The sequence below is a fragment of the Ranitomeya imitator genome, chromosome 1, assembly GCF_032444005.1.
Source record: "Ranitomeya imitator isolate aRanImi1 chromosome 1, aRanImi1.pri, whole genome shotgun sequence".
Lineage (NCBI taxonomy): Eukaryota > Metazoa > Chordata > Amphibia > Anura > Dendrobatidae > Ranitomeya > Ranitomeya imitator.
This window is the reverse complement of record NC_091282.1, coordinates 1,131,357,026-1,131,384,667: the sequence shown is the minus strand read 5'-3', so window position 1 is coordinate 1,131,384,667 and position 27,642 is coordinate 1,131,357,026. Positions and strand designations below refer to the sequence as shown.

The window sequence follows — 27,642 nt, the reverse complement described above, 5'->3', positions numbered from 1 at the left end:
TTTCACCATGTAGCATAGAGTATTTTACATGGCCATCACTTCCCTGCTAGCAGGGGTTACTTTGTCTCAGGACCCTTGCAGCTGCTGACAATAGATCACATAGTGAATTGCCACAAGCACAAAGACAAATGACAATAATGTTATTACACTGTGGGGCACTGCCAACATTTATCATATGGGAGTCCCTTTGTTAGGAGCAGGCAGTGCACTGAAGAGGAGACATCAGTCTGAGCAGGAGGTTGACCAGACTGGGATGGACCTTCTCCTGGAGCTGCTGTGAGGAGGGGTGGTGAGAAGGGTGAGGTTGGACGTCTGCATGAGATGTGATAGAGGACATTACTGCCTGGCTGCTGCTTGAAGATGAGATAGGGGCAACCTGCCTCCTCCTTCCTCCTCTTCCCACCTCCTCCTTCTTCACTAATATCAGCTCATTCAGAACCAAAGGGAGGAAAACTGGTTTATAAAATGGCAAACTCAAGTGACAGTTCTCTGGATGGACCTAATTCTACAATATGGAACTTTGGGGAAAACTTCACAGAAGGGTCACTCCTGGATGACACTTATATCTTTGGAGATAGCAGAACAGATCCAAGCATCATGACTGCAATACTTGAAGGGGCTCTTCCTGAGATACCAGCCACCTCTCCACCTTTCTGGGATAGCCCACTGAACCATGGGCTGAGTGTGTTTGTTGGATTGGCTCTGTGTGTCACCATGTTGGGCTTGGGCTGCACTGTGGAAGTAAGTCAGATAGGACAACATCTGAGAAGACCCATTGGGGTCCTCCTGGCTCTCATCAGTCAGTTTGTCCTCATGCCATTGATGGCTTTCCTCCTGGCTTTAATCTTCAAGCTGGATGAAGTAGCAGCTATTGCTGTTCTGCTGTGTGGCTGCTGTCCTGGAGGAAACCTCTCCAATATCATGTCACTTCTTGTGAATGGAGACATGAATCTCAGGTAAGGGACCTCAGCTCTGGGAGATATGGAAGGTATGTGTGTAGGGGGTGTTTAGCACAATGCATAGTCTTTCTATCAAACAGAAATAGTTGCTTATAAGGATGGAAGGCCACCTGTAGCCCTCATCATAGTACTACAACTCTCAGGATGCAATGGGAGAGACACACAGGTCATCCAGTTTGTAGGATGAAATCAAGATATCCAATATTAGAAAGGGACAAAGCATTACACTACAGAAAGCATTGGGGGTCATATTAAATAAATTGCCCAAGAAAAGTGATATACTCTTAATATTGTTCTGTGACATATACAACAAATATACAAAAAAAGATGTCTCCGTGGGGTGCGACTAGGTAACATGCCATTGCCAATCTTGAATGCAGGTTACTAGTGTTATATTTGTCTGTATATTAGTCTGTCTCCAGGCATAAATACATTGATAGAGATGATGAAAATGGGAATAAAAATAATCTTTTGTTAATGATAATGATAAAGGACAAAATGTTTAAAAAGGGGAAAAAATATTAAATACATGGCTGCCATGGAGAATATGTGACTACATAGGACAGAAAGACTATAACAATGTTGGCACGGACATAGTAGATTGACTGTGTGATACAAAGTTAGTCATCATTAGTACTATAGTCTGATTTGGTCACCGAGTTAAATTTTGCCTTAAAGAATTTATGTTTTATATTAAGTATGACAAACAGTGTGCTGATTTATTCATATGATTATCTCATAATTCACTTATATAGAAAGAGGGAAAGATAAATAAGAGTAAGGTGGAAACAGGGATTAGACCACTGTCTTATAGCCAATGAAATGGAAAACAGGTCAGAAGCCAAAAGGGAGAACACAGTCAAGATAGATAAGTATAATAATGTTAAGTCATACAATATATAGCATATATACCCATCTGTGGGAAAACAAACCCAACGCCCGTTTCACTGAGGCTTTGTCTAGGGCCTGTTTTTAGCCTTTTTAAAGTTGTAATTCCATAGGGTGGAGCTATCTAGTTTTTATCACTAATGAGATTTCTTACTATGACCTCTTTGAATGTTTTTCTTTATTCCTATAATATGTTAATATGTTTGTCATCTGAAACATAGAACATTGATTTTACATAGATAAGCTATAAATAAAAAAGTAACAGGATAGAAGTACAGAGAACAAAAACAAGAACATACCTAACAAAATAAAGATGGTGGCTGTGGGGTAGTCAGGAGCTGCGCACCTATTCTTCCAATGTGGAGAAACTGTCCTCGCACACAGCACAAACCACAGATTGCATTTTGGAAAATTCTCATTACAAAACTTCATTGTAAAAGTGGAGGGCTAGACGGAGGCAATTGGGAAGGCAAATAATATATGGCATTTACCAATTTACACTTCACATTATTATCAATATTAAAAATAACCTATACTGTATATTTGATTTCTCAATAGGTTATGTCCATGCTGCCGTCATATAATCCTGCCGATGTACATAGCACTCCGGATATAACGCTGCGTGTCTTCTCAGTCACAGGATCATTGGTCCTGCCCTATACCTGTGCATACTTATTTATGTAGTATGCTTGCTTATATAGGGCCATCATATTCCGCAGCACTTCACTGACATTCTATACCACTGTGGCACATGCCCCTAGTAAATAACGTGCATTATTTGTAATTGGCATACCTGGCAGCTTTTGTGACAGAAAACCAGGGAGATTACAAAAAAGGATGCAGAAAGCAAAATGTTTCTTATGTCCCACTCATTTATAAAGGACATGCCCCCGTCCATGACATTTCATCACTAATAGTACCTACGGCCGCTTCATTATGTGGCAACCTGACGTCGTTCTGTAAAGAAACTTCAGACAGAATAGCCAAGGTAGGTTCCTTATAGATGAGCCTTACTTTTACAGACCATCATGAAGGTTGACTATACGCATTAGGGCTTGTTTTCACTTGCGAGGAACACGTCCGTGTCTCGCATGTGGAAACGAAGCGCTAGCGCCGGCACTCCGGAGCGGAGCGTGCGGCTCCATGTGTTGCTATGCGGCCGCACGCTCCGCTCCACAGTGCCGGCGCCAGAGCTTCGTTTCCACATGCAGGAATCCAGCGACGGGTCCCGTCTTTTCAAACTGAGCATGCGTGGAAGAATTTCCCGTCAGGGAAATTCTCTCTCGCTCGCTCTTTTTCTCTTTTTACTATTGATGCTGCCTATGCAGCATCAATAGTAACAAGATATAATGTTAAAAATAATAATAAAAAAAAAAATCGCAATATTTTCACCTACCGACGTCCCGCGCAGCATCACTGATGCTCCCGGCAGCTAGCATTCCTAGTAATACATTGTGAAATAGATTTCTAGGAACGCTAGCTGCCGGGAGCATCGCTGCGCCGGACGCCGTTAGGTGTGAATACTGCGATTTTGTATTTTTTTTAACCTGGTTTGTGTTGTGTATGCATTTTCGCAGCGGAAAACCGCTGCGAAGACACACAAGAGGTGCACATAGCCTCGATGGGTCTGTCAGAAAGACGGGCCTAGTGCACACGTTTTCCACAATCTGCACAGGATCCGTCATTTCAACGTCTTGACGGATCCTGTGCAGATTTGGAAGACGGAAGTGTGAAAGAAGCCTAAGAGGAACTTGTGTAAAGCTTCAGGCAGCAAGGGACAGAGAGCACAGCGCAAAAGGAAGGCTTCCGCACCCACATGTGCAAGGTGGATCCCAAGAAGTTCCCAGGCTGCCCGGACCCATCAACACCTGTAACCTGTGCTCCGGACTGCACCTGCAATTTCACCAGTAAATGTAAATGAAACTGCAATGCCTGTGTCCTCCAATTATTTCCTGCACCCTCAGTCCTGCACCCCACCATCTTTCATCCCTTACCAACTGCACCGGTAGCCCTGGGGACTAAGCTCCACCTGTGGAGAGCTATACCAACTTTGCTGCAACACCCTCTGCCCCAGTGGTCCTCTTTAAGCAACATTGGCCATCCCTGGCCGAGTACCACAGGTGGCGTCACGAACATTTCTCCATAGACTTTATTTGCCACTACACTTCATCCCCTTTAATTGGACGCCCAGGACTATGGACCGGGTCACCGCTGCTTTGACCTTCCCCTTTAAGTACAACCAGACCTGGCCCGAGTACCCCATGGTCCTAGCGGGCGCTCCAATTACACCATAAGTCTAATCCAGAGTACAGGCCTCAGCCCCTAAACAAATACAGATGAGAATTGGAGAAAGCTGAAATATTGCGCTCCGCCCTTCTTATTGCCCAACATTTTGGGGCACAGTATGTGTAGCACCATGAGTATAATACTGCGATCAAACAATTATTTACTGCCTTATGGTTCAGATGTGGAAAATGTTACATTCTTTATATTTGTAGATGGCCATTAAGAGCACTATAAATCCATTTGTTTCTGAGCCATTATAAAAACGTTAAAAACTTTTCCATAAACAAAGTAAAAATAAGAATAAAGTATAAAAAGAAAAATAAGTTTCACAATTGGATGTGGTAAAAAATGTTCCTGTGCTGAGATAATCTTATACATGTGCCCCTGCTGTGTACTGTGTAATGGCCGTGTCTGACCGTACAGGACAGGACAGTATGGGATCACAGCTGATTCTTTCTGATAGGTAAAACATTTTTTGTCCGTTTTTAAACATGTTTTACCTCACAGAGTCAGCTGTGATCCCACGCAGTCCTGTCTGTATACTCTTTCTTCCTCCCCTGCCCAGGAGCTGTGGTGTGATCAGACCATGTCCCCGTACAGTCAGACACGGCCATTACACAGTACACCGCAGGGGCACATTTATAAGATTTGAAAACCAATTAAGATGCTGCGCTAAGTAATAGATTGGGACTGGTACTGAAAGATAAATGTATAAATACCTCTGTGCAGTGTGGCTGATGTGCAGGAAATGGCATAGGCAAGTGTGTGCCTGAAGTAGTTGTTCTGGTTACAATTGTTCAGTCCGTTCTGTTGAGGAAAATCTAGCGCATGCAGCCCAAAGTAAGGGAGCGTCCTCCCATTAGTAAAAAAATCCCCCACGCGTTCGTAGCTGTGGTGTTCAGCGGTCAGCCTCGGCCGATGTCGCCGCCGTGTAGTAGCGTAACGAGTGGGGGGGTGGTTTAGTGGTGTCGTCACGTGCCCCTGTTAACGGACATACACAGGGCCCAATTCCGATGCGTTTTGAGGGACCCGTCCCTCTTTCTCAAGCTTCCTTCAGGCACGCACTTGCCTATGCCATTTCCTGCACATCAGCCACACTGCACGGAGGTATTTATACATTTATCGTTCAGTACCAGTCTGATACTTAGCACAGCATCTTAATTGATTTTCATGACAACTGTTTTGGTTAGCAGGGATACACACGTTACCTGCCATGGTGCCAGCGGCTTTTTTAATAGAATTTTAGTTAAGCGCCAGTGTGTTCTTGTGTTCGTACATTTATAAGATTATCTCAGCACAGGAACATTTTATTTAAACACATTCAATAGTGGAAATTATTATTATTCCAAGATCTATTGATTAGCATGTACTTTGTTCTTGGAAAACCCCTTTAACCTTTAATTACCATAATAAAAGCTAAATAACAAATAGTGTCCTCTATATTCAATTAATATCCCAGGGATGTATGTTTTAATTAATGAATGTATCACAATGCATCGCTATGTATATGAGTGTATATCTATATATACAGTGGGGCAAAAAAGTATTTAGTCAGTCAGCAATAGTGCAAGTTCCACCACTTAAAAAGATGAGAGGCGTCTGTAATTTACATCATAGGTAGACCTCAACTATGGGAGGCAAACTGAGAAAAAAAAATCCAGAAAATCACATTGTCTGTTTTTTTAACATTTTATTTGCATATTATGGTGGAAAATAAGTATTTGGTCAGAAACAAACAATCAAGATTTCTGGCTCTCACAGACCTGTAACTTCTTCTTTAAGAGTCTCCTCTTTCCTCCACTCATTACCTGTAGTAATGGCACCTGTTTAAACTTGTTATCAGTATAAAAAGACACCTGTGCACACCCTCAAACAGTCTGACTCCAAACTCCACTATGGTGAAGACCAAAGAGCTGTCAAAGGACACCAGAAACAAAATTGTAGCCCTGCACCAGGCTGGGAAGACTGAATCTGCAATAGCCAACCAGCTTGGAGTGAAGAAATCAACAGTGGGAGCAATAATTAGAAGATGGAAGACATACAAGACCACTGATAATCTCCCTCGATCTGGGGCTCCACGCAAAATCCCACCCCGTGGGGTCAGAATGATCACAAGAACGGTGAGCAAAAATCCCAGAACCACGCGGGGGACCTAGTGAATGAACTGCAGAGAGCTGGGACCAATGTAACAAGGCCTACCATAAGTAACACACTACGCCACCATGGACTCAGATCCTGCAGTGCCAGACGTGTCCCACTGCTTAAGCCAGTACATGTCCGGGCCCGTCTGAAGTTTGCTAGAGAGCATTTGGATGATCCAGAGGAGTTTTGGGAGAATGTCCTATGGTCTGATGAAACCAAACTGGAACTGTTTGGTAGAAACACAACTTGTCATGTTTGGAGGAAAAAGAATACTGAGTTGCATCCATCAAACACCATACCTACTGTAAAGCATGGTGGTGGAACCATCATGCTTTGGGGCTGTTTCTCTGCAAAGGGGCCAGGACGACTGATCCGGGTACATGAAAGAATGAATGGGGCCATGTATCGTGAGATTTTGAGTGCAAACCTCCTTCCATCAGCAAGGGCATTGAAGATGAAACGTGGCTGGGTCTTTCAACATGACAATGATCCAAAGCACACCACCAGGGCAACGAAGGAGTGGCTTCGTAAGAAGCATTTCAAGGTCCTGGAGTGGCCTAGCCAGTCTCCAGATCTCAACCCTATAGAAAACCTTTGGAGGGAGTTGAAAGTCCGTGTTGCCAAGCGAAAAGCCAAAAACATCACTGCTCTAGAGGAGATCTGCATGGAGGAATGGGCCAACATACCAACAACAGTGTGTGGCAACCTTGTGAAGACTTACAGAAAACGTTTGACCTCTGTCATTGCCAACAAAGGATATATTACAAAGTATTGAGATGAAATTTTGTTTCTGACCAAATACTTATTTTCCACCATAATATGCAAATAAAATGTTAAAAAAAACAGACAATGTGATTTTCTGGATTTTTTTTTCTCAGTTTGTCTCCCATAGTTGAGGTCTACCTATGATGTAAATTACAGACGCCTCTCATCTTTTTAAGTGGTGGAACTTGCACTATTGCTGACTGACTAAATACTTTTTTGCCCCACTGTATAATTGCCTAAGGGTTTTTCCGTCTGTCTGTCTTTCTGTCTGTCCTGGAAATCCCGCGTCTCTGATTGGTCGAGGCCGCCAGGCGACGGGCACAGCATGGCGACGATGATGTCATAAAGGTTGCCTCGACCAATCAGCGACGGGCACAGTCTGCCGCGAATTCGCCTCGACCAATCAGCGACGGGCACAGTATCGACGTAGATGTCATAATGGTTGCCATGGCGACGATGATGTCATAAAGGTTGCCTCGACCAATCAGCGACGGGCACAGTCTGCCGCGAATTCTGGAATCATCATTGTCCATATACTACGGGGACATACATATTCTAGAATACCCGATGCGTTAGAATCGGGCCACAATCTAGTATATATATATATATATATATATATATATATATATATATATATATATATATATATACACACACAGTATATCTCAATTAATCACACTTTGGACACACTATTCTTCATTTAAAATATAATCAGCCTCTCCAACATGTTTCACCAGAACACTGGCTTTGTCAGGGGACATGAGCCTCTTTTTCCACTGAGACATGATGGGGAGACTAGATATATTTTACATCAAGACTAGCATGCCAAAAATGTCAAATGTCAATTAATTCAGAGAAATGAGCGCAAACCAAAAGACATGTAAAGCAGACTATCTACATGGTTCTCCTTTGCCTATAGTAATAATGATACACGTAATTTAGATTGTGAGCCCCAACAGGGACAGTGATAATAATGTGTGCAAATTGTAAAGCGCTGCGGAATATGTTAGCGCTATATAAAAATAAAGATTATTATTATTATTATTATTGAATCCACAATATATCAACACTTTCTGATACATTCATACACTAATTGTTTCACAAGTCCTTTGGATATTAATTATATAGCGATCCACAATTGATTTGTCATACAGCTTTTATTATGACAATTAACAGCTTTGTTTTATTAACTGTTCTAAAGCAAATGGATTTATTGCGCCCTTTACTGGCATGTAGGAATAAGATAATCATGATATGATCCACACACTTTGCAGGGGAATTTGTCCCCACTAGAGATGCAAGTCACCTGTTTGGAAACATAACGTTGCTACTTCTATTGGAATGGATTCACATGTCTCTATTCCCTTGAGCCCATTTACCTCAGATAGTCAATTGGGACATTTGTCGCCAATTCAGGTGTACGCATTTGTTTAGGCTTCCGGTATGCTCCTGACTGCAGCTTAGCTTTTACTGGTCCACTTGAGCACCTCATTCATTTAGGGGGCAATTATCCCTATCTCTGGCAGTATCGATTGGGCCCTATATTACAGATCCTAACTCTGCACAGACATAGATCCTGGGCAGTCGCTCCTCATCACTACCCGAAAACTATAGAGGACTAATACTGCTTAAAGGGGTTTTACCCAAAATCACAAGATAGGGGATAACTTGCTGATGGTCTAACTGCTAGGTGCCAGCCTTCCTCAGCATGAACCTTCAGAAAGGGCTTCTAGAGCCAGGTCTTCAGTGGAGTAGATGTTCTCGTGTTCTACTTCTTCATTCATTGTCAACAAGGACTGCTGTAAAAAGCAGAGAACATACTCCAACAGTTCTACAGGTGAAGGATAAGTTGCAATTTCGGAAAACCCATTTAATCCCAGAGAGGGAAAACCTTCTATGTACAACATCACCACCATCATATATTTATTTATTTTACTCACTTATATATCGCCATTAAATTCCATAGCACTTTACAGACATCATCATCTCTGTCCCCATTGGCTCTCACTATCTAAATACCAGTGTGTCTTTGGAGTGTGGGAGGAAACCAGAGTACCTGAAGAAAACCCACAGGGAGAACATATAGACTCCTTGAAGACGTTGTCCTTGATGGGATTTGAACCCAGGACCCCAGCCCTGCAAAACAACAATACTACCCACTGAGCCACCATGTTCTAAGCATTAGTGCATCATGTACTGTATATTTCCATTCACACAAGGGATCATACATCTGGAAAAACCCGATATGGAAAATCAGAAGATATAAACTCCTTTCAATTATTGTCGTTGGTGGGATTCTATCACAGGACCCTAGAACTCAAAGATAACAGTGTTGCCTATGGATTTTCCCTGCTGAAAATTTACTTCAGGGCTCCAGCCCTCCCCCCATAGTGTGAATGTCTGTCCAGTAGTCAGCATCATCAGTGGTCTACAGGTTCAATGAAGCTACAGGTTTATTTCTGGCCAAGCCTAACTCTCCCTGTTGCCTGCAGGATGCCCCTTCATTGCTTTCATACTATATATGAATTGTAAAAGACTAGAATATCTGCAACCTCTCAGATCTGATATTTTTACACTGGATAGTTCTTTCGCCTCTTTGGACTTAGTCTGATGCCATCAGCCAGATGAGAAATGAATTTATACATGTCGTCAATCCTTGTCAATCACAGTGGTTGGCCAAAAGGAAAACTCTGCAGAAGAGAATCCAGTGCACAAGCTCCAGATACTCAGCTTCATTAAGTCTCTCGATCTGAATTTATATAAAATCTTCCATCTCACATATTCAATATATTCAATATTCCTTAAGTGATGTGCAGAATAAAGGTACCGTCACACTGAGCGACGCTGCAGCGATACCGACAACGATCCGGATCGCTGCAGCGTCGCTGTTTGGTCGCTGGAGAGCTGTCACACAGACCGCTCTCCAGCGACCAACAATGCCGGTAACCAGGGTGAACATCGGGTTACTAAGCGCAGGGCCGCGCTTAGTAACCCGATGTTTACCCTGGTTACCATCGTAAAAGTTAAAACTACATACTTACCTACCGCTGTCCGTCCCCGGCGCTCTGCTTCTATTCCCCGTACACTCCATAGAGGTGGCCTTTATGGAAAGGTGGGCAGAAAGAAGTCTTTACTTATGTGGGAGACCCCCAAGTATATGGAAGAAGGTGCTGTGGTCAAATGAGACCAAAAGTGAACTTTTTGGCCACCTATTATATGCTCTGTCCTGAGCCAAACCAATGCAACTCATCACCCCAAGAACACCATCCCCACAGTGAAACATGGTGGAGGCAACATCATGCTGTGTTTCGGCAGCAGGTACAGGGAAAATGGTCCAAGTCAAACGAAAGATGGATGGTGCAAAAAACAGGGATATTCTTGAGCAAACCTGTTTCAGTAGTGATTTGAGACTGGGATGGAGGTTCACCTTTCAACAAGACAATGACCCAAAGCATACTGCTAAAGGAACACTCAAGTGGTTTAAGGGGAAACGTGTAAATGTTTTGGAATGGCCTAGTCAAAGCCCAGACCTTAATCCAATTGAGAATCTGTGGTCAAACTTGAAGATTGCTGTTCATCAGAAGAAACCATCTATGTTAAAAGAGCTGAAACAGTTTTGCCTGGATGAATGCCCAAAAATCCCAGTGGCAAGATGTGGAAAGCTCATATAGAGACTTATCCCAAGCCACTTGTAGCTGTTATTGCAGCAAAAGGAGGTACTGACTTTAGGAGATGAATAGTTCTGCACACCAAAGTTTTCAGTTATTTTGTCCTATTTGTTGTTTACTTCACAATAAAAAGAAAACCAAATGTTCATGGTTGTAGACATGTTTTTACATGAACTGATGCAAACCCTCAACATAAACAGTGAAATTCCATGTTATAAGGTAGCAAAGCATGAAAAAGTGGTTACTAGTTTTGCAAGCCACTGTAGGTCCACGGCGGCTTCTCCCTGCTGCTTAGCTAGGCTTATATGTGTGTATATGAAGAGACCTAAGGAGAATATGTCAGCCTGGATGAGCGGATGGGGCGAAGCTGCCAGGACCCTCCTGTTGGACTAGTCATTTAGTCTCCAGCCATACTTTCTATTATAATTTTTCTTTGTACGCCACAGCATTTCAGACTAAAGCATGCAGGTTTGGAAAGCAGGAGCTGATCTCAGATTTATGACTTCTGTGGTTTGGGCAGACTGAATCATGTCACAGGTTTCCTTTAAGCCGCCTTAACGTTCACTAAAATATTTGCATTACTTATTGTTATACTAATAATGGCAATCTGTTTTAATCTACTCCCAGCATCATCATGACCACATCCTCTACACTCCTGGCACTACTGTTGATGCCGCTCTGCCTGTGGATTTACAGTCGCCCATGGATTAACACTCCACTTGTACAGTTTTTACCTCTCGGTGCTGTCACCCTCACCCTCTGTAGTACCCTACTGCCTATTGGTCTGGGGGTGTTTGTACGTTACCGCTACAGCAGGATTGCAGATATTCTACTTAAGGTAAGTAGATGGCAATTCATTTTAAGATAGTGACAAAATCTATGGGGCATCGCTGCTGTCACTCACCCTGCTTCTATCACCATCCCCTGATAATGTTTTGTTTCAGTAAGTGAGGCGATAGGCACAAAAGAAGTGTGGACTGAAGATGTGGTGTGGCGGGGACAGAAGAAGTGTAGCAGAGGATGCAATCACTTCTCAATCACCACTACTGGAACAGGACGCCTAATTTAAGGGTGGAAAAGAAAGGAATGGGAGTGATAGCAGCCTCAGTCTCCGATGACAATCAGTTTCAGAATCCCCAGTGCATGCTGAAAGACTCAAATAAATGATCATCGGAAGAAAAACAAAGACAGAAATGATATTAGAAAAATGGGTAGATTATTAAATTAAAGAGAACCTGTCATCAGGATAATACATGTTAAACTAAAAGTATGGGCATAAAATATCTTCATACTATTAAAAATTTCGGTGGGCTTCAGGAAAATGGTGCCGGTGTCTGCTGGATCCGTTTTTTTTAAATTAAAGTCTGTGGATCCGTTAAATAGCCATCCATTTTTCTTTCATTTGTAACAGATTCATATTTTGCTTACTGGATCCAGTAAGCAAAAAATGGATTCATTACAAATGAAAAAAAAATAAAAGCGGATGGCTAATTAATGGATCAATTTTCCATAGACTTCATTGTTAAAAAAGACGTATGTAGCAGTGATCAGTTAATTAAAAACGGACTAAAAAGTTGTGTTTGCACAACTTTTTTGCCAACGGATTTCTGCTGGATCCGTTCTAACTGATCACAACTGGACATGTGAACATAGCCTAACTCTTCAGCATATAAGAGGGAGATAAGGGATGGGGAGGGAGGTGAGCAGCTCACTGCTGTATAGAAATAAGTGGACTACAGAGAGCTGACTGGGATGTTGAGACTTAATCCCTCTTCTGTAATGTAACTACTGCACACTAGGCAGGGCACTAGAGGTCGTGCTCCATGGAAACAAGCTGTACGCTAGAAAAGATAAAAAGCTCTCATTGCAGTGAAGGACAGCACATGGAAAAAGCAAGTCAATTGCAGACTTGCTTATTTTAATGCTGTCTAACAAATGAAAGCAATTTAAGAACTTCCCTTAAAAAGCTGTTTCTGTTAAAAGATTAAGGAGATTGAGATTGTGTAGCAAATTAAAGCTGGCCATACACATCAGAAAACTGTCATTCGGCTGACAGCCATCTCTCCCAGCTTCCCACACACGGGAGAACTCAACTCAGCCAAGCGTTCTTGTATTCTTCATGGGAACAGCCACTGCCAGATTCATATTGTTCGCATGCAGGTCAAAGTGATCGAGCAATTGAATTCCAACTGTCCGATCCCTATCTCCTCCAACATAACATTTCAGTGTAGGGTCAGGAGACCCCCAATACACATTAGATTGACAGCTTGTCTTGCCTGTCAACCAACTTTTGTCTATAGGTGAGGGCCTTAAGACCTTCTTTAGTAGATACATTGTGTAGTCATGTATTGCATTGTTATAGGCGGACTCCAATCATCCCCATTTATATCTGACTGGGATAATGTATTATTGGTAAGTGCAGCTGCAGCCATATCCCTCACTTGTCAGTAAGAGACACTCCCTGATTTATAGATAGCAGACATAGAACAGGCACGTCTATGAGTAATGGAACTCCCTGCTCTCTATATGGCGATGTGATATATCCATCCTCTCTTCTGCCAATTTACTGAGAGCACAGACACTCTCCGTGTCACAGCCAATAACACATAACCCACCAGTCCTGTAATCAATGAATAGCATCATCACAGAATTCTCCTTATTTTTCTCTACTGAAATAATAATTGTATAGAGTTTATATTGCACCATCTAGTGTAAGACTCTGATTTATCATTCTTTTTGCACCTTTTTACAGTTTGAATTTTAGGCATTTTTATCTTGTGTTAAATTCATACCGAATTTTATGCCATGTTTATGCTAGTTTTTTAAATCCTAAACAGCAAGAGCACAAGAAGAGGATTCAGAGATCCTCCAAAAATTAGAAAAAACAGCAAAACGAGGCAGACATGCTTACCTGCCTATGCCTCTAAACAAATGCACTATCAGGATGCAGTGGACCCATGTGGTTAAGATGGAGACTACACAGGTGCAGCATAACCGATGAGGCAGTCACTCTCAACCTACCAAACTAATGGAGGGGGTGGCTGCTTGGCACATTACTGCACATAAAAGACTTGTATGCGGCGCTGTTCACACAATGGAGATGCACAGCATCCAGGCAGGCCTAGTAGTGACACCCTTCTATTAGATCAGGCGGGCCTGCCCAGCGCTATCCAAATGCACCCCATGTGAACAGACACCACAGTTTACGAGACAAAAATGGGCCCAACTGCACCCCGAAAAAAAGTGCAAAAAACACAAAAAAAATATAAAAATTTTTTGTCTTGTAAACTGTGGTGTCTGTTCACATGGGGTGCATTTGGATAGCGCTGGGCAGGCCCACCTGATCTAATAGAAGGGTGTCACTACTAGGCCTGCCTGGATGCTGTGCATCTCCATTGTGTGAACAGCGCCACATACAAGTCTTTTATGTGCAGTAATGTGCCAAGCAGCCACCCCCTCCATTAGTTTGGTAGGTTGAGAGTGACTGCCTCATCGGTTATGCTGCACCTGTGTAGTCTCTATCTTAACCACATGGGTCCACTGCATCCTGATAGTGCATTTGTTTAGAGGCCTAGGCAGGTAAGCATGTCTGCCTCGTTTTGCTGTTTTTTTCTAGTTTTTTAAATCCTCAAAATTTTGGGATGTTTGCTTAGAAATTTTGGTTTTTATTATCCAGATTTTTTGGGCGAATTCATAATTTGTAACTTTCCATAATGCTTGAACAAAATCACAAAGCCTGAGTACATGTGGGGGTTGCCTGGTTGCTAGGGAATCCCCACATGTAATCAAGCAGGCTAATAGCTGTAAATCATTCAGCTGCCGTAATGAAAACTAAATCTCGAACACTAACAAATACTCGGAGATCACCCGAGCGTGCTCTGGAAAACCCGAGCAATGAGTATATTCGCTCATCACTATTTTTAATCCGTGGATTGGGGTCGTGGGAAAAGTGCATGCCACCGCAAGGTCCACTGTAGCCCGTCAGCTATGGACCAGGGAGTCAGAGCACAGTTCACGGTCACGTGCTCTTTGGGGTGGTACGAGCGTGACACAAATAGGTCCACAGTGTTCGGCACTCGGTTTTGAGAGAGCCAGCGGAGGCACTCCAAGTCTCTGCCCACTGTCTCCGCGGGTGGCCGAGGGGATTCTTGGGCGTGGGACTCCGCTGCTCCAGTACTGCAGGGACGAAGCACTCACTTCTCTCTGCTCTCTGTTCCTGCCAAGACTGACTGTCTTTGCGCACACTCCACTCTCCCTGAGCTAACCACGCCCCCTGCTACTAGGTGCAAAGGTCAGTCCGGTTGCTTAAGCTTTCCCCTGGACAACAGAGGAGACAGTCCTGACAGTTCCGGCCCCAGCGCAAGAAAGGTACCCCCAGCCCGCTCCTTCTGCTTACAAAACCACATGGACATTAGAAAACTTAGTATGACCTAGAATTAAAGGAATGTCCTGTCTGTTCCGCAGGACTGGCGCATAGCAAATGTGGTGCCAATATTCAAAAAGGGCTCTAAAAGTGAACCTGGAAATTATAGGCCAGTAAGTCTAACCTCTATTGTTGGTAAAATATTTGAAGGGTTTCTGAGGGATGTTATTCTGGATTATCTCAATGAGAATAACTGTTTAACTCCATATCAGCATGGGTTTATGAGAAATCGCTCCTGTCAAACCAATCTAATCAGTTTTTATGAAGAGGTAAGCTATAGACTGGACCACGGTGAGTCATTGGACGTGGTATATCTCGATTTTTCCAAAGCGTTTGATACCGTGCCGCACAAGAGGTTGGTACACAAAATGAGAATGCTTGGTCTGGGGGAAAATGTGTGTAAATGGGTTAGTAACTGGCTTAGTGATAGAAAGCAGAGGGTGGTTATAAATGGTATAGTCTCTAACTGGGTCGCTGTGACCAGTGGGGTACCGCAGGGGTCAGTATTGGGACCTGTTCTCTTCAACATATTCATTAATGATCTGGTAGAAGGTTTACACAGTAAAATATCAATATTTGCAGATGATACAAAACTATGTAAAGCAGTTAATACAAGAGAAGATAGTATTCTGCTACAGATGGATCTGGATAAGTTGGAAACTTGGGCTGAAAGGTGGCAGATGAGGTTTAACAATGATAAATGTAAGGTTATACACATGGGAAGAGGGAATCAATATCACCATTACAAACTGAACGGGAAACCACTGGGTAAATCTGACAGGGAGAAGGACTTGGGGATCCTAGTTAATGATAAACTTACCTGGAGCAGCCAGTGCCAGGCAGCAGCTGCCAAGGCAAACAGGATCATGGGGTGCATTAAAAGAGGTCTGGATACACATGATGAGAGCATTATACTGCCTCTGTACAAATCCCTAGTTAGACCGCACATGGAGTACTGTGTCCAGTTTTGGGCACCGGTGCTCAGGAAGGATATAATGGAACTAGAGAGAGTACAAAGGAGGGCAACAAAATTAATAAAGGGGATGGGAGAACTACAATACCCAGATAGATTAGCGAAATTAGGATTATTTAGTCTAGAAAAAAGACGACTGAGGGGCGATCTAATAACCATGTATAAGTATATAAGGGGACAATACAAATATCTCGCTGAGGATCTGTTTATACCAAGGAAGGTGACGGGCACAAGGGGGCATTCTTTGCGTCTGGAGGAGAGAAGGTTTTTCCACCAACATAGAAGAGGATTCTTTACTGTTAGGGCAGTGAGAATCTGGAATTGCTTGCCTGAGGAGGTGGTGATGGCGAACTCAGTCGAGGGGTTCAAGAGAGGCCTGGATGTCTTCCTGGAGCAGAACAATATTGTATCATACAATTATTAGGTTCTGTAGAAGGACGTAGATCTGGGGATTTATTATGATGGAATATAGGCTGAACTGGATGGACAAATGTCTTTTTTCGGCCTTACTAACTATGTTACTATGTTACTATGTTACTATGAATGAATAGATATCATGTAATAGGTAAGTAAATAGTAGTCATTTATGTAAAAAAAATAGGGTACTTAACTATCACCTTTTTTATAAAAAAAAAAGCATAAAAGTCCCACCACGACAAGGTGTATCTAAGTAGGAAGGTCCCTAACTCTAGTATCTCACCTCTCCATGTGCCAGCAGGCCTCAAAAGAGAAGGACCTAGATCTGACTGCTCACCTTGTCTATTTAGCTTTCCACAAGCAGGTGTAAGACAGAGTCCGGTCCAGGTTCTGCTCTGTCCCTGTCTGTTTTGAGGTCAGCTGGCACATAGTCTGGTGAGTTACTAAAATTAGGGACCATCCACATTTGGTACAACTTGTCATAGTGGGATGGATTTTACACTTAAAAAAAAAAAGTCAACTAAGTATCCTATGTTGTTTTACTACTCTTTATTCAATTACGGCAGGGAACACGTTAACTGTTATTATACTAGGTTAGATTTGTCTGTTAATTGTTACAGTGTGAATGTGAACCAACATATTACACTTATTCCAACAGGTGTGCTCACCCATGTTTTTGGTTTTGCATAAAAAAGCTTAGCCAGACTTTTACGAGAGTGTTGTAGGCATAGTCTGTGACATGAGAAGAGGTGTGCAGGAAGGAGGAGGAGGTGGACTGCATCCAGCGTCGGACTGGAGCACCTTGGGCCCACCAGAGAAAATCATTCTTGGGGCCCACTATGTAGCTACATAGAAATAGATGCAAGACCAATTGTGCAGTAAAAAGCGCTAATATCAGGGTATAATGTAAGGTAGTTCCCTTCTTAATTATGTAGCAAGGGTTGGGGTAGCCCCCTCACAGAATATAATGTAGCCCCTTCATAAAATATAATGCAGTCCCCTCTCATAGAATATAATGTAGCACCCCACAAAATATAATGCAACCCCCCCAGGTATAGCGCAGTCCCCACCATAGAATATAATGTATCACCATCATACGGTATAATGCAGCCCCCCTCATTTAGTATAATGCAGCCACCACAGAATATAATGTAGTCAACTGAGAGAATGCAGCCCCACCACAGAATATAATGCAGCCCCCCTCATAAAGTATAATGCAGCCCCTCTCCACCCCATCATTGTCCTCATCACCACCTTCATCATTGCCTTCTCCCGCACCACCCCTATCATTCTCCCCCACCACCTCCATCACTGCCCATTCCACCACCTGCATAATTGCTTCCTCCCCACCATCATTGTCCATTTCATCACCTCCATCATCACCTCCATCATTGCCTCCCCCCACCAACATCATTGCCCATCACCTCCATCATTGCCTCCCCCCGCCACCATTATTGCCCATTTCATCACTTCCATCACTGCCTCCCACCACCAGCATTGCCCATCACCTCCATCATTGCCTCCCCCACCACCATCATTGCCCATCACCTCCATCATTGCCTCCCCTGTTATGATCCGGTGACCTTGGAGCTGCATGGGAACTTTCACTGGAGAAAGTGGCCACTATACTGACCGCAAACCTGAACTTAACACCGCAACTAGAAGTAGTCGTGGAGTGTACCTAAAACACCTAGACACCTCGTCACAGCCGGAGGACTAAATACCCCTAAAGATGGAAATCGGAATACTGTCTTGCCTCAGAGAAAATCCCCAAAGGATAGACAGCCCTCCACAAATATTGGCGGTGAGTCGGAGAGGAAAAAACATACACAGGCAGAAAAAACAGGATTTAGCACAGGAGGCCACTCTAGCTAGATATGACAGGATAGGACAGAGTTCTGTGCGGTCAGTATTAAAACCCTTCAAAAAATCCACAGCAGAATATACAAAAAACTTCCTACATCTACTAAAAGATGTAGGAGCGTAAATCTGCAACTCCAGTGAAACCAACCAGACTGAGAAAACACAGACACAGTCTAATCTGGACGAAAGAAAAACAAACGAACAGTACTGAAAATAAGCACACTGCATGTGTGCCACAGGAAAAGAAACAGACACTTATCTTTGCTGAACTGGCAGATAAGCAGGAGAGGCCAGGCAGAGATCCAACACTTCCAGAGAAACATTGCCAACTGGCAGGGCTAAAGGATCCTGCGCACCTAAATATCCCAGTCAGAATTGTAATTATTCGATACACCTGGCCAGAACTGCGAGTCAGAGACAACTGCATTCCCACCAACAACCACTGGAGGGAACCCAAGAGCAGAATTCACAACAGTACCCCCCCCTTGAGGAGGGGTCACCGAACCCTCACCAGGGCCCCCAGGACGATCAGGATGAGCCAGATGAAAGGCACGGACCAAATCAGCAGCATGGATATCAGAGGCAAAAACCCAAGAATTATCCTCCTGGCCATAACCCTTCAATTTGACCAGGTACTAAAGCTTCCGCCTCGAAAAACGGGAATCCAAAATCTTCTCAACAACATATTCCAACTCCCCATCAACCAACACAGGGGCCGGAGGATCAGCAGAGGGAACAACGGGCTCCACATATTTCCGCAACAAAGATCTATTGAAGACATTATGGATAGCAAAAGAGGCCGGAAGCGCCAGTCGAAAAGACACCGGATTAATAATCTCAGAAATCCTATGAGGACCAATAAACCGAGGTTTAAACTTAGGAGAAGAAACCTTCATAGGAACATGACGGGAAGACAACCAGACCAGATCCCCAACCCGAAGCCGGGAACCAACACACCGACGACAATTAGCAAAACGTTGAGCCTCCTCTTGAGACAACACCAACTTGTCCACCACATGAGCCCAAATCTGCTGCAATCTGTCCACCACAGAATCCACACCAGGACAGTCAGAAGGCTCAACCTGCCCAGAAGAAAAACGAGGATGAAAACCAAAATTACAAAAGAAAGGCGAAACCAAGGTAGCAGAACTAGCCCGATTATTAAGGGCAAACTCGGCCAATGGCAAGAAGGCCACCCAATCATCCTGATCAGCAGACACAAAGCATCTCAAATAAGTCTCCAAGGTCTGATTAGTACGCTCGGTCTGGCCATTTGTCTGAGGATGAAATGCAGAAGAAAAAGACAAATCAATGCCCAGCCTAGCACAAAAGGCCCGCCAAAACCTAGAAACAAACCGGGAACCTCTGTCGGAAACAATATTCTCCGGAATACCATGCAAACGAACCACATGCTGAAAGAACAACGGAACCAAATCAGAAGAGGAAGGCAATTTAGGTAAGGGCACCAAATGAACCATCTTAGAGAACCGGTCACAAACAACCCAGATAACAGACATCCTCTGGGAGACAGGAAGATCAGAAATAAAATCCATCGAAATATGTGTCCAGGGCCTCTTAGGGACTGGCAATGGCAAAAGCAACCCACTAGCACGGGAGCAACAAGGCTTGGCCCGCGCACATGTCCCACAGGACTGCACAAAAGAACGCACATCACGTGACAATGAAGGCCACCAAAAGGACCTACCAACCAAATCTCTGGTGCCAAAAATGCCAGGATGACCGGCCAACACGGAACAGTGAACCTCAGAAATCACTACTAGTCCATCTGTCAGGAACAAACAATTTCCCCACAGGACAGCGGTCAGGTTTGTCAACCTGAAATTCCTGAAGAACCCGTTGTAAATCAGGGGAAATGGCAGAAAGGACCACCCCCTCTTTCAGAATACCGACCGGCTCTGAGACCTCAGGAGAATCAGGCAAAAAACTCCTAGAGAGGGCATCAGCCTTAATATTCTTAGAACCCAGAAGGTACGAGACCACGAAATCAAAACGGGAAAAAAACAAGGACCATCGAGCCTGTCTAGGATTCAGCCGTTAACAGACTCGAGGTAAATCAAATTCTTATGATCGGTCAAGACCACAATACGGTGCTTAGCTCCCTCAAGCCAATGTCGCCACTCCTCAAATGCCCACTTCATAGCCAACAACTCCTGATTGCCGACATGATAATTGCGTTCAGCAGGCGAAAACTTACGGGAAAAGAAGGCACACGGTTTCATTAAGGAACCAACAGGATCCTTCTGAGACAAAACGGCCCCTGCCCCAATCTCAGAAGCGTCAACCTCAACCTGAAACGGAAGAGAAACATCCGGTTGGCGCAACACTGGAGCAGAAGTAAATCAACGTTTAAGCTCCTGAAAGGCAGAGACAGCCGCAGAGGACCAATTTGCCACATCAGCGCCCTTCTTCGTCAAATTGGTCAAGGGTTTAACCACGCTGGAAAAATTAGCAATGAAACGGCGATTAAAATTTGCAAAACCCAAAAATTTCTGAAGGCTCTTCATGGATGTGGGCTGAATCCAATCATGAATGGCCTGAACCTTAACCAGATCCATCTCTATAGACGAAGGAGAAAAAATGAAGCCCAAAAAGAGACTTTCTGCACCCCAAAGAGACACTTAGACCCTTTCACAGACAGGGCATTGTCACGAAGGATCTGAAATACCATCCTGACCTGTTGCACATGAGACTCCCAATCATCGGAAAAAATCAAAATATCGTCCAAATATACAATCAAGAATTTATCAAGATAAGTCCGGAAGATATCATGCATGAAGGACTGAAAACAGATGGAGCATTAGAGAGTCCGAATGGCATCACAAGGTATTCAAAATGGCCTTCGGGCGTGTTAAACGCAGTTTTCCATTCATCACCCTGCTTAATACGAACAAGATTATATGCCCCTTGAAGGTCAATCTTGGTAAACCAACTAGCTCCCTTAATCCTAGCAAATAAATCGGAAAGCAAAGGTAACGGGTATTGAAACTTGACCGTGATTTTATTCAAGAGGCGATAATCTATACAGGGTCTCAAGGAACCATCTTTTTTAGCAACAAAAAAGAACCCCGCTCCCAACGGTGAAGAAGATGGCCGAATATGCTCTTTCTCCAAAGACTGCTTAATATAGCTCCGCATGGCGGTATGTTCAGGCACAGATAGATTAAAAAGTCGACCCATAGGAAACTTACAGCCTGGAATCAAGTCAATAGCACAATCACAGTCCCTGTGCGGTGGAAGGGAACTGGACTTGGGCTCATCGAATACATCCTGAAAATCAGACAAAAACTCTGGAATTTCAGAAAGTGAAGAAGAGGAGATTGACATCAAAGGAACATCATTATGAACCCCCTGACAACCCCAACTAGTCACAGACATGGACTTCCAGTCCAACACAGGATTATGTACCTGCAACCATGGAAAACCCAGCACGATAACATCATGCAAGTTATGCAACACCAGAAATCGACAATCTTCCTGATGGGCTGGCGCCATGCGCATGGTTACCTGTGTCCAAAACTGGGGCTTATTTCTAGCCAAGGGTGTAGCATCAATGCCCCTCAAAGGAATAGGGTTCTGCAAAGGCTGCAAGGGAAAACCACAACGCTTGGCAAACTCAAAATTCATTAAATTCAAGGCGGCGCCTGAATCCACAAACGCCATGACAGAAAATGATGACAATGAGCAGATCAAGGACACAGATAACAGAAATTTAGGTTGTACAGTACTGATGGTAATTGAACTGGCGATCCTCTTTGTTCGCTTAGGGCAGACAGAAATGACATGAGAAGCGTCGCCACAATAATAACACAACCTATTTTGACGTCTGAAACCTTGTCGTTCCGTTCTAGACAGAATTCTATCACATTGCATAGGCTCAGAAATTTGCTCTGAGGATAACACCACAGCGCGCACAGTTCTGCTCTCCCGCAGGCGTCGGTCAATCTGAATGGCTAGAGACATAGAATCACTCAGACCGGAAGGCGTGGGAAACCCCACCATAACATCTTTAACGGATTCAGAAAGCCCCCTTCTGAAAATTGCCGCCAAAGCATCATTATTCCATTTAGTCAATACAGACCATTTTCTGAATTTCTGACAATAAAATTCTGCCGCCTCTTGACCCTGAGACAGGGCCAACAAGGTCTTCTCAGCTTGATCCACAGAATTAGGTTCATCATATAATAGTCCTAAAGCCTGAAAAGAGTCAATATTAAGCAAAGCCGGATTCCCAGATTCCAGGGAAAACGCCCAATCCTGCGGGTCGCCACGCAGCAGGGAGATTACGATTTTTACCTGCTGAATGGAATCACCAGAGGATCAAGGTATCAGGTCAAAAAAACAGTTTACAGTTGATTTTAAAACTCAAAAATTTAGACCTGTCACCAGAAAACAAATCAGGAGTAGGAATCTTCGGTTCTAAAGCAGGAGTCTGAACAATATAATAAAAAATACCTTGCACCCTAGCAGCAAGCTAGTCTACACGAGAAGCTAATTCCTGAACATTCATGCTTGCACCAGGCTCCTCAGCCACCCAGATATTAAGAGGGAAGAGAACACAAAACAGACTGGAGAAAAAAAAATGGCTCAAGAGCTTCCTTCCCTTCTTCTGAGATGCATTTAACTCATTGTTGGCCAGTTGTACTGTTATGATCCGGTGACCTTGGAGCTGCATGAGAACTTTCACTGGAGAAAGTGGCCACTATACTGACCGCAAACCTGAACTTAACACCGCAACTAGAAGTAGCCGTGGAGTGTACCTAAAACACCTAGACACCTCGTCACAGCCGGAGGACTAAATACCCCTAAAGATGGAAATCGGAATACTGTCTTGCCTCAGAGAAAATCCCCAAAGGATAGACAGCCCCCCACAAATATTGGCGGTGAGTCGGAGAGGAAAAAACATACACAGGCAGAAAAAACAGGATTTAGCACAGGAGGCCACTCTAGCTAGATATGACAGGATAGGACAGAGTTCTGTGCGGTCAGTATTAAAACCCTTCAAAAAATCCACAGCAGAATATACAAAAAACTTCCTACATCTACTAAAAGATGTAGGAGCGTAAATCTGCAACTCCAGTGAAACCAACCAGACTGAGAAAACACAGACACAGTCTAATCTGGACAAAAGAAAAACAAACGAACAGTACTGAAAATAAGCACACTGCATGTGTGCCACAGGAAAAGAAACAGACACTTATCTTTGCTGAATTGGCAGATAAGCAGGAGAGGCCAGGCAGAGATCCAACACTTCCAGAGAAACATTGCCAACTGGCAGGGCTAAAGGATCCTGCACACCTAAATATCCCAGTCAGAATTGTAATTATTCGATACACCTGGCCAGGACTGCGAGTCAGAGACAACTGCATTCCCACCAACAACCACTGGAGGGAACCCAAGAGCAGAATTCACAACACTCCCCCACCACCATCATTGCCCATTTCATAACCTCCATCATTGCCTCCCACCACTACCATTGCCCATCACCTCCATCATTGCCTCCCCCACCACCATCATTGCCCATCAACTCCATCATTGTCTCCCTCCACCAATGTCATTGTCCTTCACCACACACACACAGCTCACCGCAGCAGCTCATCACACACACACACGCAGGTGCGCGCACACACACACGCAGGCACACACACACGCAGGCGCGCGCACACACACTCAGGCTCGCACACACACACACACGCAGGCTCACACACACACACGCAAGCGCACACTCACACACGCAGTCACACACATGCAGGCGCACACACAGCACAGCTCACCTCCCCACAGCAGCAGCTCATCCCAGCAGCCTCTTACTCGCTGGATTCCTGGAAGCTTTCTGACTGAGACAGCAGCACGCTGAATGATGATGTCATCCAGCTGGGCTGTCTCAGACAGGAAGCAGGATGCGGGAGGTGAGCTGCTCTGTGAGTCTGTGTGCCTGCATGTGTGTGTATGTGTGCAGTGCAGTGCTGTGTGTGTGTAGGTGTGCGGTGCTTTGTTAGTGTGTGTGTGTGTGTGTGTATGGTGGGGCTTTGGCTTTACATGCGGGCAGTGTTAGCTGCACCCTACAGCTAACGCTACCCGCTATTAAAAAGAAATGGTATTCACACCTCTCCACGCCCATAGTGGCATGGGGAAGCGTGAATATTCATTTTACTTTAGCAGCGGGGACAGGATCCTGTCTCCAGTTGCTGCTACTGGCACAGGGCGAGCCCCCTTTACTCAGGGGCCCTATAGCCACTGGCAAGGAGCCCCTGGAGCAGTGGAGCCCTAGGCAGCTGCTAGCCAGTATGCCAGCAGGTGTCAGTGCCTGGGCCTACCGGAGAATCCTCCGGTTCTCCGGTGGGCCAGTCCGAGCCTGGCTGCACCTACTGTCAATAGTGGATCCCATATTTTCTACCTCCTCCTATGTAATAAAGGTGTTATTTTTATTGTAATACTACCTAGGATGAACATGAAGTTGATGTAGAGAGGGGATCTCTAAAGAATAGCAAGTGTCAGTCTATTGCAAAGAGCAGTCTTTAGAGTGAAAACTGCAAGATTTCAGGATGTACAAAATAGGTAATTTTCTAATTATACATTCCTTTTCACATACCTGATGTTTTCAAGCTAAGTGGTCTGTTTGACAATTATAATCTCCCTACAGGTTGTGATGTCCTTGGTGAGGTTATTTGGGAATTTCTGTTCCCTTTTGTCTTGTTTGTGTTGATTCTGGGGTATATTTTGAGTTGTGCATTAGGGGCACTGCCTCTGTGCCAACACATTTCTATCTATGACCGTTCTTGCCCAGAATATATTTCCAATATTTGCAGAATGTCATTGTCGTCTCTTGTTCTTTTCCTTCAGGTGTCTCTTTGGTCTCTCCTGGTCACCTTGGTCCTTCTGTTTATTCTTACTGGGGCAATGCTGGGACCAGAACTACTGGCTACTATACCCCCCTCTGTGTATATTGTGGCAGTGATCATGCCCATGATAGGCTATTCAATGGGATATGGGCTAGCCACTCTATTCAAACTGCCCCCCAACTGCAGGAGAACGGTGTCTCTGGAGACCGGGTGTCAGAATGTCCAGCTATGCACAGCGCTCCTGAAGCTTGCCTTCCCAGCACATCTCATAGGAAGCATGTACATGTTTCCACTGCTGTACGCACTATTCCAGGCCGCCGAGGCAGGGATATATGTCCTAGTATATAAACTGTACCGGAAGGAAGTTCTTCACAAGCCAGAACCTATGGACGAAGATGACGACACGGATATTTCTTATAAAAAGCTGAAAGAGGAAGAAATTAATGAAGTGTCCTATGGGACAGTGACATCAGAAGACCAAAATGCTGTACCCTCGGAGCCTCCATCACATCCGCACTAGTCCTGTGTGACCCTTTACATGTCTATAGTCAAGTTTACATGAAAGTTCTCATTGCCAAGACATTCATCAGTAGCTATGAATATATATATATACAGACATACAGTATATAGTACAATTCCTTTAATTCAGCATCAATAGGATCCTTTATGTGCCAATTTATCAGATATTCCAAATTATTAGAGAGGTGGCAGAATTGTATGCAAAACTCATTTGTATTCTCACTGCTCATTCTTCTGCTACAGGTGCCAGATTATCAGAATATCTGGATTATATGGTGCTGCATGAAACGAATTTCACGGTATGCTTACCTTAGATGTACGGTATATCTAAATGGTCATATATAAACAGACTGACAGCTTTGTCTGCTTTAGAAAGAACGGTCACCTCCAAAATGCAAATTAAACATTTATATAGTGGCCATGGCCTCTATCAAAATAATACCAGCTGTGTACAATCCTGTGTTTAAGTGTCAGAATTCAACTTTTCTTATGGAAATGAAGGCGCTTTGGTGCCGCTATGGTGGGATCCAGGTCTCAGTGCAATCAGCATATCGATCTTGATTGACGGCAATCGCTTGCCCAGAGCAAGCTCTACTTGAACTCAGTCTCCAATTCTGTGCATTTACACTGACACTTTAGGAGCCTAATGGTGCACACTCGGTGCAGGGTTGCTCTGATTTCTCTCCCCATCTGAGAATTGATTTCTCCACCATTAAATCTCTAAAATGTACAAATGCTAGTGCTATTTTTTATAGGGGCTAAGTTCCCTTTCTAAATGTTTAAATTGTTTAATTTTCATTTTGGGGGCGACAGAGTCCTTTTAAGAGCAATTTACCCAAATGCCATAAATCACTCGCGTCTTCTTCTATCAAATGTTAAAAAGGTTTTCCAACCCCATTAAAATGACATACCAATTGTTTATGATGATATTAAATAATCACTTTATCAAGCTCCTCAAGTGTAGGAAAGCCGGAAACACTGCTATAGAAGTAGTCATGCTCGACGGAAGGACAATAGTCCTATAATACTGTAGCAAAGACCTTAGCACCAAAATATATTGGGTGTACTTGGCCACGCTCTCTCCAACCCAACATTTCCACTTTTTAAAAACTCGGCAGCGTTGCCCAGGACTAATGTAAAACGCAATAAGTCACAACATTTTTGCAAAATTAGGAGTTGTACAATTGTTATATTTCAAGCAGTTTTACACTATAAAATTAATGTAAACTACTTGATGAATCGGCCCCAAAGTATTTACAAAGTTTCCTAAAGGGATTTTCCAAGTTCATAAAAAATGTGGCCAAAGGAGGCAGCATAAGATGATAACCCGAAAAAGCGTATATATTCCCCCGTGAGATCACTCGCTACTGTGGCACGGGTTCTCAGGTGAGAGTCCATATTTGTTTACCAAGTTGGCTGCAGTGAAGCTGCGCCCATCTACTGATGTGACCGCTGCTGCCAATCACTGGCCCTGGCTGCTTCCCACTACTCATGTGATCGGCCGATCGGCGCATCTCACTCCAGCGCACACTTCAACAAGACTGAGGTACAAAACGCCAGCCTTGGTGATTTGGGGCTTTGTGTTCCTTGAACTGATATGAAGCAACGGGTTATTTTCCTTTTTCAGTCACATATAAATGAAAAAGTCCTGCTTTTCCTTTATAGGAATCTGTATGTCGTTACCCATGATCCCCAGAAACTCATGTGACTACACATCTGAGCTTTAAGGGATTTATCGCTTGCGTATTTTTGGCTTGTAATTATTACCATTCTTTTTGTGCCAAATTGTTCAAAATTGTGAATCATGAATTTTCAGCTACCGTAAATTAAAAAAAGTCATTCTTTTTGTCTTTTACTACTTTTTAGAGCAAAAACTAAA

The 27,642-nt window shown here is 43.8% G+C and overlaps 1 protein-coding gene across 1 annotated transcript; it reads left to right on the top strand.

The window, feature by feature from the left end:
• The first annotated feature begins 224 nt into the window (after positions 1-224).
• SLC10A4 (solute carrier family 10 member 4) lies at positions 225-27,611 on the top strand. Its single transcript, XM_069744498.1, has 3 exons — positions 225-956; positions 11,336-11,546; positions 25,246-27,611. The coding sequence occupies exons 1-3, from the start codon at positions 466-468 to the stop codon at positions 25,762-25,764; spliced, it is 1,221 nt and encodes a 406-aa protein (XP_069600599.1). The 5' UTR covers positions 225-465; the 3' UTR covers positions 25,765-27,611.
• The last annotated feature ends 31 nt before the right edge of the window (positions 27,612-27,642 follow it).

Bases quoted from the DNA above. Each gene is read 5' to 3' on its own strand.
- SLC10A4 (XM_069744498.1), top strand. From the start codon at position 466: ATGGCAAACTCAAGTGACAGTTCTCTGGATGGACCTAATTCTACAATA. The intron at 957-11,335 runs GTAAGGGACCTC...ATCTACTCCCAG, and splicing joins AATGGAGACATGAATCTCAG to CATCATCATGACCACATCCT. The intron at 11,547-25,245 runs GTAAGTAGATGG...CTTTTCCTTCAG, and splicing joins TTGCAGATATTCTACTTAAG to GTGTCTCTTTGGTCTCTCCT.